Raw genomic sequence first — 11622 nt, forward strand, 5'->3', positions numbered from 1 at the left:
TTCATTGCTAGGTATTCAAGGTGCCAAAACATCTTTGTGTTGAGACGGAATGGCAACATTACAAAGTGGTAAATGCTTTACCATCCCAGCTTTTCTGGAAGGTGCTGCAGCCCTGAAATGCAAGAATGGATGTTTACTAACACATGAAATAAAGCTGACACAAACAGCTCAATAAAAATAGTTTGATTAAAAATGTATCACGATTAATTTTTTTTATCGCGATTAAAAATGTAACGCCTTAATCGCGTTAATTACCGCGATTAACGACAGCCCTAATAATAATATGAACTAATTCATGAGACACACATCAGAAAAACATCAACTTAACTTTTGCTGTGGTCATTTTGCAGGCTAGCGTGGAGAGCAGAAACGGAATGTAAACATGAAGTGCCGTCAGGGAGCCCAATCTCAATCCGCTCCCTACTCACTCCCCCTCTCCACTGCGCCTCCGTTTTCGCGTTCACGTGGAGGGTCCCTCTGTAGTGGAGTGTTAGTGAGGAGGGAGCGGATTGGGAAAGACCGCATGAGCTACCGTACGTTGCCGGCAGCTAACGTAAAACTGCTCGAGTGGAAAACATCGATTTCATATCAGTTCACAATGCTCATAAATAAAATGATGAACACGAAAACGAAGGCTATTCTATCTATAATATTAGTACGTTCTCGTTAGTTTTGTAAACGCCTAATACAGTTAGTGTTAGTTATCGTTTTTTTTTATTTTAACACCTTAAGAGATTTTGTTTGGCGAGATCAAGGAGTGTAGCATCTCTCTCTCTACGGCTCTGAGTGTATTATAATATCTTTAAGAGTACAGTGACATTTTATTGTGTAATCTCCTAAACTCACCACATAGTGACAGTCGTGGACAACTCGTGAAAAACAGCAGGGCCCAAAACTAGTAATATATTAATAAATAAATAAAAAAAGTCAAGTATTATAAACATGTGAGGCTATCTAGATAATGTGTATGACATATTCAGATATAATATTTAAAAAGAGGAAAATTCTCTTAACTTGATAAGATGGGTGGCTCTTAAAAGAACCGTTGTTTTGCCAGAGCGACTAAGGCGCTTTACTTGGAGCTGGTGTACTTGGTGACGGCCTTGGTACCCTCGGACACGGCGTGCTTGGCCAGCTCACCGGGAAGCAGCAGGCGCACGGCGGTCTGGATCTCCCTGGAGGTAATGGTGGAGCGCTTGTTGTAGTGAGCCAGACGAGAGGACTCACCAGCGATACGCTCGAAAATGTCGTTGACGAAGGAGTTCATGATGCCCATAGCCTTGGAGGAGATCCCGGTATCAGGGTGGACCTGTTTCAGGACCTTGTACACGTAGATAGCGTAGCTCTCCTTCCTGGACTTTCTGCGCTTCTTGCCTCCTTTACCGGCGGTCTTGGTGACGGTTTTCTTGGAGCCCTTCTTGGGCGCGGCCTTCGCTGGTTCGGGCATGATGCTGCTGTTTCCTCTAGAACAAATTGCAAGTGAATGTAGATGCTCTACACGCCCGCTTTATTAACCCTGCATGCTGAGTAAGCCAAGTTGAAACACGTAACTCTGATTGGTCCAAGGTCCTGGGTTTCTATTGGACAGACAACATACCGTTCCACGCCCCCTTCTGCCCCATTCACTAGAATCTGTTCTTTGATGTCTGTTCCCGCTTAATCTGAGGTCGATACATGTTTTAAAACCGAATATATAATAATCAATAGCAATATTTTATTAAATTTTATATATAAATATATAGTTAGGATAGATAGGATTGTTTGTTTTTTAACCGAAGCATTTGGGCACAATGTTTTACTGTATTTTACACAGAGATCGTGTTAATGATTGTAGTGTAATCTACAGTATGGATGTACATTGGTAGTATGCAAACACGCCGTATGAAAGCTAAACAAGATCTGATAGGAAACGTAATACTAAAATTACTAATGATAACGCCAGGCTTTTAGGGCTTCATCAGTGAATGTGTTATTTTTTCTTATAATGATGCTTTCAAGCCTTTGGGGCTAAACAAGTGATTTGCAAATGTACGCATCAGTGAACGTACTACTCCTAATAATAATAACAATATTAATAATAAAAAAGGAGTACTCTCTCTTTTGTAGAAAATATGGGTGGCTCTTAAAAGAGCCGTTGTGTTAGCGTGGAGGTCTGAACGTTTAACCCCCGAATCCGTACAGGGTGCGTCCCTGGCGTTTCAGAGCGTACACCACGTCCATTGCGGTGACGGTCTTTCTCTTGGCGTGCTCGGTGTAGGTGACGGCATCACGGATGACGTTCTCAAGGAAAACCTTGAGCACACCGCGGGTCTCCTCGTAGATCAAGCCGGAAATACGCTTCACACCGCCACGGCGAGCCAAACGGCGGATGGCGGGTTTAGTAATACCCTGGATGTTATCACGGAGAACTTTGCGGTGACGCTTAGCGCCTCCTTTTCCAAGACCTTTGCCGCCTTTTCTTTTTTTTCCTTTTTAAATATGATCTTTATTAATACATGATTTTCAGAACAAAGTTATTATCATTACATTACAATCCGAACAAGATAAAGAACACAGCAATAACACATACAAAACATAAAATCTATTACATACAAATTTTTACAACTTAAGTATCGACCATGGAAATTTTTTCTTAGCTTTAAGATCTTCAGTTCGCAACCGTCTTAAGTGACAAACAATCTGTTTAAAAACAATGTCAGCACTTATATTAATTTGGTCTATAATTATTTTGCATCTTGTTTTCCAAATCTTTGTATTCACCACACAAATAATTAGCCAGTAAAATTCTTCAATATTTGTATGTACATTATCAAAAATACCATACATTATTGTTCTCATATTTATATCAAAATCCAAATTTAATGTTTTTACTTTATTCCAAATGTTGGTGGTTCTTGTACAGTTCAACAAAAGATGTTCAATTGTTTCTTCTTCCAGACAACCATGTATAGGACATTTAGTGGTGGTGACATAACAACTCCATTTCACAATTGTTCTAACAGGTAGTCTATAATTTATTATTAGCCACATTGTGTCTCTTATATTTTCAGAAATATTTTTAGAGAGTATGTTCTTTATTATTATCTTACTTTCATTTAAATCTGTCTGTCTATACTGTAAGGTTTCTCCATGATAAAATGCATTAATTAATTTATAAATTTCTTTATTTGATAAGTTAATCCAGTCAATATTTAAGTTTGTATGCTTAAATGTGAAATCACCATAAATAAGTTTATAATAAAATACATCTTTTCTTTTCTTTCCTTTTTGTTTCAACCATTCAGATTCCTTTAGTATCCACTTAGCCTTCCTTTCCATTGCTTGTGCTATGTTTTTACAAAATGCAATTTTTAATTTAATGCCTAAGTCGATTGCTCCTAAACCTCCTTGTAACTTTGGTTTAAACAGAAGTGTTCGTTTTGTTACCTCCCTATTTGTATTCCATATAAATTTAATACACAATTTGTTCAGGCGATTAATACATTTTTCATCTGGTGGAAAAACAGTAGCAAGAAATAATAATTTAGATAAAATAAAGGTTTTAATAATATGTATGCGAGTTTTATAGTTAGAGCCTTTGAATTTGTCCAGTTCATGTTTCACTGACTCTTCTTTCTTTTCCCAGTTTAGTTCACGTGCTCTATCTTTAGATACATATATACCCAGTACTTTTATTTCTTCTTTTATATTAACTTCTAGATAGGGTTGTGTATTTCCTCCTATCCAAATACCTTCTGTTTTCATTTGGTTAAGTTTTGCACCTGCTATTATTTCATATTCATTAAAATAGTCTTTTAATATATTGTATTCAAATTGGTTTTTAATAAAAACTGTTATATCATCAGCGTAAGCTGAGATTTTAATTATGTTGTTCTTAGAAAGTTTTATACCTTGTATTCTTGGGTCATTCTTGATTTTATTTAGAAGAGGGCTAATAGCTAGTACATAAAGGGCTGCACTTAAGGGGCAGCCTTGTTTAACTCCCCGTTCCACTAAGAAGGAATCTGTCAAAACACTGTTTACTTTTACTTGTGTCACAGATGTTTTATATAATAGCTTAACCATATGTATAAATTTAGGAGGAAACCCATAGTGTTCCAACACCAACCAAAGATACTCTCTAGATATTAAATCAAAAGCCTTCTTTTGGTCAAGAGCAATAATAAAATAATCGTTAATGTTTTTATTTGTCATTATCTCTCTTAAATAATTCAAGTTGTCCCACATATATCTGCCTTTTATTGCACATGTCTGTTCCAATTCTATCAAATTGTCTAAATGTTCATTTATTCTATTCATTAAAATCTTAGCAAATATTTTATAATCTACGTTCATTATTGTAATTTGTCGCCAATTATCAAAATCATGTGAATCTCCTTTTTTAAAAATTAAGTTAATTACACTTTGATAAAAAGATTCATGCATTTTGCAGTTATTTATTCCATCATTAAAAGCGGATATTTGCCGCCTTTTCCTCTTCCGGACATCGTTACTGCTCTCGTGGAGATGAAGCAAGTCAATGCAGGACGAGCGTTCACAGCGAGCCTGTTATTTCCCTCTACCGGACCTAGTTGAAGACAATGGGGCGGAGTTGAGCAGCGACCGCCCACTGTGACCGCAGCTGCTCGGAGTAGATCTCATGTAAAGCGCGTAACTTAGAACCTCCACAATCGATGTGATGTATTCCACATGACATATTTTTCTGTAACTAATGTTTAATGTTAAGAATTTTTTTTCTAAACATGTTGTGCCAAAAGAAAGAAAGACAAACAAAGAAACAACCCTAAACCCTATGCAACCCTAAACCTTATTACACTGTACTATAATCGCCATGTTTGTCGCATTTTTTAATTTTGTACAATTAGGTGGGACAAACAGCCATTAGAGACATGACAATGTAGCCAAAAAAAAAACAAAACAAAGAACATACTAGGAATTTGGAAAGACAGTGTGGGAGAATACAGCAGTGTATTATATTACATATTACAACCCCTGGCAAAAATCATGGAATCACCACTCTTGGAAGATGTTCTGTCAATTGTTTAATTTTGTAGAAAAAAAATAAATCACAGACATGCCACAAAACTATCATTTTTCAAACTGTCAACCTTCTGGCATTAAGAAACAATAAAAAAAAGAAACAAATATAATAGTTGTGGTCAGTCACAATTGCTTTTTTTAGATCAAGTAGAGGAAAAAAATATGGAATCACTCAAATCTGAGGAAAAAATTATGGAATCACTCTGTAATTTGCAGTTTAAAAACAAAACATCTGCAGCAGATTAGATTTGCTAATTATTCTTCAGTTTAAAAAGAGTGCTTACACCTCGGAGAGCTGTTGCACAAAGCAGATTGTCATGAATCATGGTTCCAACACAAGATATGTCAGTTGAAACAAATGAGAGGATTATAAAACTCCTTCAAGAAGATAAATCATTGTGGAATGTCGCAAAAGATGTTGGTTGTTCCCAGTAAGCTGTGTTTAAAATCTGGACCAAGTACAAACAAAATGGGAAGGTTGTAAAAGGGAAGCACTGGTAGACCAAGTAAGACATCAAAGCATCAAGATAGAAAACTTAAAGCAATATGTCTTGAAAACAGAAAATGCACAACAAAACAAATGAGAAACAAGTGGCCGGAAAGTGGAGTCAATGTCTGTGACTGAACTGTAAGAAATCACCTAAAAGAAATGGGATTTACATACAGAAAAGCCAAACAAAAGCCATCATTAACACCTAAAAAGAAAAGAACAAGGTTAAAGTAGGCTAAAGAAAAGCAACCGTGGACTGTGGGTGACTGGATAAAAGTGATCTTCAGTGATGAATCGCGAAATCTGCATTGGGCAAGGTGATGATGCTGGAACTTTTGTTTGGTGTCTGTCCAATGAAATTTATGAAGATAACTGCCTAAAGAAAACATGTTAATTTCCACAGTTGTTGATGATATGGGCCTGCATGTCGGGTAAAGGCACAATTAACATCATTTTTCAAGATGATAATGCATCTTGCCATAGGGCAAAGGACGTGAAAACTTTCCTTCAAGAAAACATATAATGTCAATGGCATGGCCTGCAAATAGTCCGGATCTCAATCCATTTGAGATCCATCTGGTCACTGGCCTAGTACCTTAACCACTAGGCTACAGCTGGCCCTGGATATGTGTCACCTGGACTGCTAGTGCCATTAATGTTATGTTAAAGTGGGTGTTAGGGTCATGAATGAGTGAATAACTAAATAAATACATAAACAATGAATACATTAAACACATAAATACATAAAAAATGTGTAAAGCAGTGTTTGAATTTGTCTGTGCTGAACAATACTGATGCAGGTCTTTATAAGTGACATCTGTGTTAAAAATGTGTTTGTATATTTCACTGTATTGTGAGAAATGGGAAGTTATAAGTCATATTCTGCTAAAGCATAACATTTCATAAACATATTTCAAAGTCAGAAACATCTTGATTAAAGTGAAAGTGATCTTAGCTGTGTATCAATAAAATCCAAATAAGTGAAATAAGATATTTTATGTTTTAGTGTTAGCTGTGTTAAAGCCATTTCTGAGTTTTAAAAAGAATTATAAAAACAAAAATAGATTTGAATCTGTTGTGTAGGAGCCATGTGTTGTTGGGGGGGGGGGGCTGGACTGGGTTTTTTAATTTCCCTCTCAGTTTATGATTTAGGTGTGTGCGAGTGTATCCAGCTTCACCGTAATGTGTTTGCGAACAGAACTGTGAGTGCAATAGATAGAAACTGTGATTTCTTAACAAGGGCGTCTATTTATTTACTTAAGTCAGAAGTAAAGCCGGTTAAGATTTACAATTTAAATCCTCATTACGGTACTAAACACAGAGAGAAATACAAGAACTTGAACAATGTACAACGGTCAGGTGTGAAGCTTGGCTAGCTCAAATACAAAAGCAACAAAATCTTTTTATAGCGCTTTAAGTACTTTTTGGATATCACAAAGCTGCTCTTGACTGCTTCAAAGGACTGAAAAACAGCAAATGAAGTCATTAAGTTCCAAAAGTTATAAAAATAAGAATTTGTGTATTGTTAATGTGAAAACCTACACTTTTTATGCCCACCTGTTTTCGTGAAAGTAAATTAAATAGTGAAATGATGTTGATGTTTTTACTCTGCCTCCTTCTAATTGTCATTGCCTGATAGTAAAAATAGGATTATTATTATTATTACATGTTGGGGATTATTTAATTAGGGTTACAACTAGCTTGGGGTTATCTTAATTTGGGTTAGATACATGTTGGGTTTATCATAGTTTAGGTAAGAAATAACTTGGGGTTATCCTAATTAGGGTTTAGAAGGAGGTTGGGCTTAAATTGGGCTCAACAGATATCATCTGTGCTGCCTAGGAACACAAGGCGCACCTGGAGGTGATGAACCACACCTGGGTCCTCATGCCTTCAGATCAGGTAGCGAGCACAAGGAGTTCCAGCCTGAGTGTGAGTACCAGCCGGAGAACCTGCAAACGGAGACAAAAACCCGTCAGAAATGGGAGTCGGCGCTGCGGGACTCAGAGGACAAAGGTTAAAGTTACACACACACACACACACAGTACAAAATACAGACTGTGTACACCGTGCAACACCAACGCCACTAAATCCTCCTAACAATTTTTTTTATATTACATAAAAATATACATACATAAAAGAAAACACACACATACACACATAAACACACAGATTTAGTTCATGTTTTCACATTTTGGCCACGAGATGGAAGAAACGCTCCACTAATCATCTATTGGTTCTCCATAACATTATAAGTACAGTTACTACTACATCACCAATAATACTATTATTACAACAACTATAATAGAAATAAAAATCATTATGAGGTGAGGTCTCTTCACACCGCCAGTAGCCGGGGCGCTCTTGCGGGCAGCCTTAGTGGCGAGCTGCTTCCTCGGCGCTTTACCACCGGTGGATTTACGAGCGGTCTGCTTGGTTCTTGCCATCGCGTCTGGAACTCTGCATTTCACCAACTGTAGGACAGAATATGTTAGCCCGCCCAACACGCTCTATTTAAGCACCAGAGCCGCTCCGCGCTCATTGGGCGTCTTGATGAAGCACTTTTCTCATTGGACGAACGTGTTTACGTCAAATGTCGCTGACTGGTCGGCGTTCTGCCGCTGCCTCGTTTCAAAAAACATAATATTTCCTCCATGCTGTTGGCGGGATTTATAATACTTTCCTTTGTTTCTTTGTGCTTTTAGAACACAGCTTACAATCGCATTTAAAGTATATACCTTTTAAAAAATATATTATTGATTATTTCGTTCATTTTATTTATTATTATTATTATTAGCATTATTCTTATTTTTGTTCCATGTGTATTACACAAACACGTTTGTTGCACCACTTTTAATCGTCAAAATTGTTGGTTTTGCTACTGCAAGTGATCTGTAACTTCACTTGTGTACACATATATAGGGACATATGTATAGATGTGATTCTATGAAAAAATATTACATTTGTTTTGTTTACACATTATCTGGGGAAATTGCACTTTTTCTGTGGAAATGGGTGGCTCTTAAAAGAGCCTTTTGGTTAGAACACGAGAGCGACTTTACTTGGCCTTGGCTGCTTTCTCGGTCTTCTTGGGCAACAGAACAGCCTGGATGTTAGGCAGCACACCGCCCTGAGCGATGGTTACACCTCCAAGCAGTCTGTTCAACTCCTCGTCGTTACGCACGGCCAACTGCAGATGACGAGGGATGATACGAGACTTCTTGTTATCTCTGGCGGCGTTACCAGCCAACTCGAGGATCTCAGCGGTCAGATACTCCAGCACGGCAGCCAAGTAGACAGGAGCACCAGCTCCCACACGGTGGGCGTAATTGCCCTTACGTAGCAGTCTGTGAACACGGCCCACGGGGAACTGAAGGCCGGCACGAGATGAACGAGTCTTGGCCTTAGCCCTAGTCTTACCACCGGTCTTTCCTCGACCACTCATTGTGATGATCAGATGTGTTCGTGGAACAAAACTGAAGTAAACTGGAAGAGAGCTCGAAACGGTATGATATAGGCAACCTGGCCTCTCTCCTATTGACTTAGAGCGAAGTCACAGCTGAGCCAATCATAAACGCGCCGTCATGTCTCAGGGACGGAACATACACGCCCCCTCACATATTGCCCCCCCTCCTCTCTCTTCTCCCCTCTCTTCTCCTCCCCTCTCCCCCTCGTGTAATGTATAATACAGAAAAGCTTCTCTTAAGCAACAATTACATTATATTATGTCACAATAACATTTACACTAACAATTACACTATGTAAGGAGCTCATATACGTGAGTGCACATACATATACACATTTATACGGACAGTTTTATGGGGATGTGTGACAAAATCATTATTACACATAAAACCAGGACCAGTTATACTTAGTGTTTTTAACTCCTTGCTTATTACACTCTCCACATAATATGTATGTATAGATGGTTGCATGTATGAATAGTTGTATGTTTGCATGCATGCTTATATGTATGTATGTGTTTAGGAAACGCGACTCTTTATGGGAGGAAATAGGTGGCTCTTAAAAGAGCCGTTTTAAGAAAACGAAGTTAATAAAACACGAACATGTTTACTTCTTCTTGGGTGCAGCTCTTTTGACCTTGGCCGCTTTGGGCTTAGCGGTCTTGGGTTTGGCTGCCTTGGCTTTTTTAGGACTCTTGGCTGCCTTCTTGGGGGTCGCCGGCTTCTTAGCCTTCTTGGGGCTCTTGGTGGCTTTCTTAGCGGCAGCAGCGGGTTTCTTGGGGGACTTCTTAGCGGCGGGCTTCTTGGCTGTTACCTTCTTGGGCTTCTTTGCAGCGGCGGGTTTCTTTGCGGCCTTTTTCACCTTAGGAGCGGCGGCTTTTTTGGCCGCGGGCTTCTTCGCCTCGGTCTGCTTCTTGTTGAGCTTGAAAGAGCCTGAGGCGCCGGTGCCCTTGGTCTGCACCAGGATGTCCTTGGTCACCAGGCTTTTGACGGCGAGTTTGACGCGGGAGTTGTTCTTCTCCACGTCGTATCCACCTGCAGACAGAGCTTTCTTCAGGGCGGCCAGGGACACGCCGCTCCTCTCCTTGGAAGCGGAAACAGCTTTGACGATCAGCTCGCCGACGCTGGGACCCGCTTTCTTGGGTTTGGCCGCGGTCTTCTTTTTAGGAGCCTTGGCGGGGGCCGAGCTGGCCGGTGCTGGAGCTTCTTCTACCATCGTTGTTGGAGCTGAAACGGCGCTAAGAAAGAGCGAGTGAAGCGCTGTGCTCTGTTGTACAGAGATTCCTCCCTCTTACGAGAGGGGGCGGGGCTTTATAGCACACATGAGAACTGTGTAGACTCAACTCGACCAGCGCAGCGTCTGTGTGCTTCCGTGACACATGCGCACTTGTGTTTTCTCATGGCAAATAGTGATTAAAATACAAGTCCTGATATAAAATGCGAGGTAATAAAGTGCACGTCGGCCGAACATAAGCTCTCTCGTTCATGTAAAAGCCCGCAAAGGGAACCTAACGATGCTCTGTTTCCTTGTGTTCTGCTAAAACAGCACACCGCTCCTGATGCGTAAAGCGACGCAGCGCACATTTCACATCTTATTACACGTAAAAATATGCTGAGGAAACCCGATCTTCTTGTAGACACAGGCTGAAAAGAGCAAACCAGACCTTGGAGTTTTCCACATGCATTCATAAGCGGATGTGAGCTTCATTTTCTACTAGAAAAATAGGCTGTTTAGTGCGAAGTAAAACACAGTTACCAACCAGGACTAGATCGAGTCCAGGGTGCTTAACTGTCATGTAGCTGAAAGAACAAATGGAAAAAAAAAAGTAAATATAACAATTTAGAATAATAATGATGATAATAAGAAGAATATTTTAATACACTAACATTTATTTCAGTCATTCCTACATATTTGTGCTGTAAGATCTACAGAACATCACCGTGTCAGCTTTAAGTTCACATGTACTGACACATTTCTAAAACAACACATGGCTCCAACATTCACATTCTACTGATCTTTCTAACACTCACAAAACAGATTCAAGTCTATTTTAGTTATTTATCTGATACATCTCTTTTATAAAGATGCACTTTTTAACGTTTAACACATAAATAGCTTTAACACAGCTAACACCGACACATAAAATGTCTTATTTCACATATTTGGCTTCTATTGATACACAGCTGAGATCACTTTCACTTTAACCAAGATGTGTCTGACTTTGAAATATGTTTATGAAACGTTATGCTTTAGCAGAATATGACTTATAACATCCCATTTCTCACAATACAGTGAAATATACAAACACATTTTTAATGTCACTTATAAAGACTTTATAAGTCAGTATTGTTCAGCACAGAATAATCTGAAAACTTATTTACTCCATTTTTATTTATTTATTTGTTTAATGTATTCATTGTTTATTTAGTTAATCACTCATTCATGACCCTAACACCAAATTTAACATAACATTAATGACTCTAGCAGTCCAGGTGAGACATATCCACCTATTTTACTTACATTTTTTACTCTCTCTCTCTCTCTCTCTCACACACACACACCTGCAAAAGCTAGCAACAAACACAAGCTTTGTCCATTTATATATTACACATTCCTAAACACAATTT

The 11622-nt window shown here is 38.8% G+C and overlaps 4 protein-coding genes across 4 annotated transcripts; all 4 read right to left on the bottom strand.

Annotated features, from left to right (window-relative positions):
* Window positions 1-1072: 1072 nt before the first annotated feature.
* LOC134329023 (histone H2B-like) lies at window positions 1073-1447 on the bottom strand. Its single transcript, XM_063010266.1, has one exon. The coding sequence runs from the start codon at window positions 1445-1447 to the stop codon at window positions 1073-1075; it is 375 nt and encodes a 124-aa protein (XP_062866336.1).
* Window positions 1448-2160: 713 nt separating this feature from the next.
* LOC134329068 (histone H4) lies at window positions 2161-4487 on the bottom strand. The gene is made up of 2 exons (XM_063010313.1): window positions 4469-4487; window positions 2161-2453 (listed from the first exon to the last, which is right to left on the bottom strand). The coding sequence occupies exons 1-2, from the start codon at window positions 4485-4487 to the stop codon at window positions 2161-2163; spliced, it is 312 nt and encodes a 103-aa protein (XP_062866383.1).
* Window positions 4488-8588: 4101 nt separating this feature from the next.
* On the bottom strand, window positions 8589-8975 carry LOC134328982 (histone H2A-like). The gene has a single exon (XM_063010220.1). The coding sequence runs from the start codon at window positions 8973-8975 to the stop codon at window positions 8589-8591; it is 387 nt and encodes a 128-aa protein (XP_062866290.1).
* A 621-nt stretch (window positions 8976-9596) lies between these two features.
* LOC134328871 (histone H1-like) lies at window positions 9597-10210 on the bottom strand. Its single transcript, XM_063010103.1, has one exon. The coding sequence runs from the start codon at window positions 10208-10210 to the stop codon at window positions 9602-9604; it is 609 nt and encodes a 202-aa protein (XP_062866173.1). The 3' UTR covers window positions 9597-9601.
* Between the last annotated feature and the right edge of the window lie 1412 nt (window positions 10211-11622).

The sequence above is a fragment of the Trichomycterus rosablanca genome, chromosome 15 (assembly GCF_030014385.1).
Source record: "Trichomycterus rosablanca isolate fTriRos1 chromosome 15, fTriRos1.hap1, whole genome shotgun sequence".
Taxonomy (NCBI): Eukaryota; Metazoa; Chordata; class Actinopteri; order Siluriformes; family Trichomycteridae; genus Trichomycterus; species Trichomycterus rosablanca.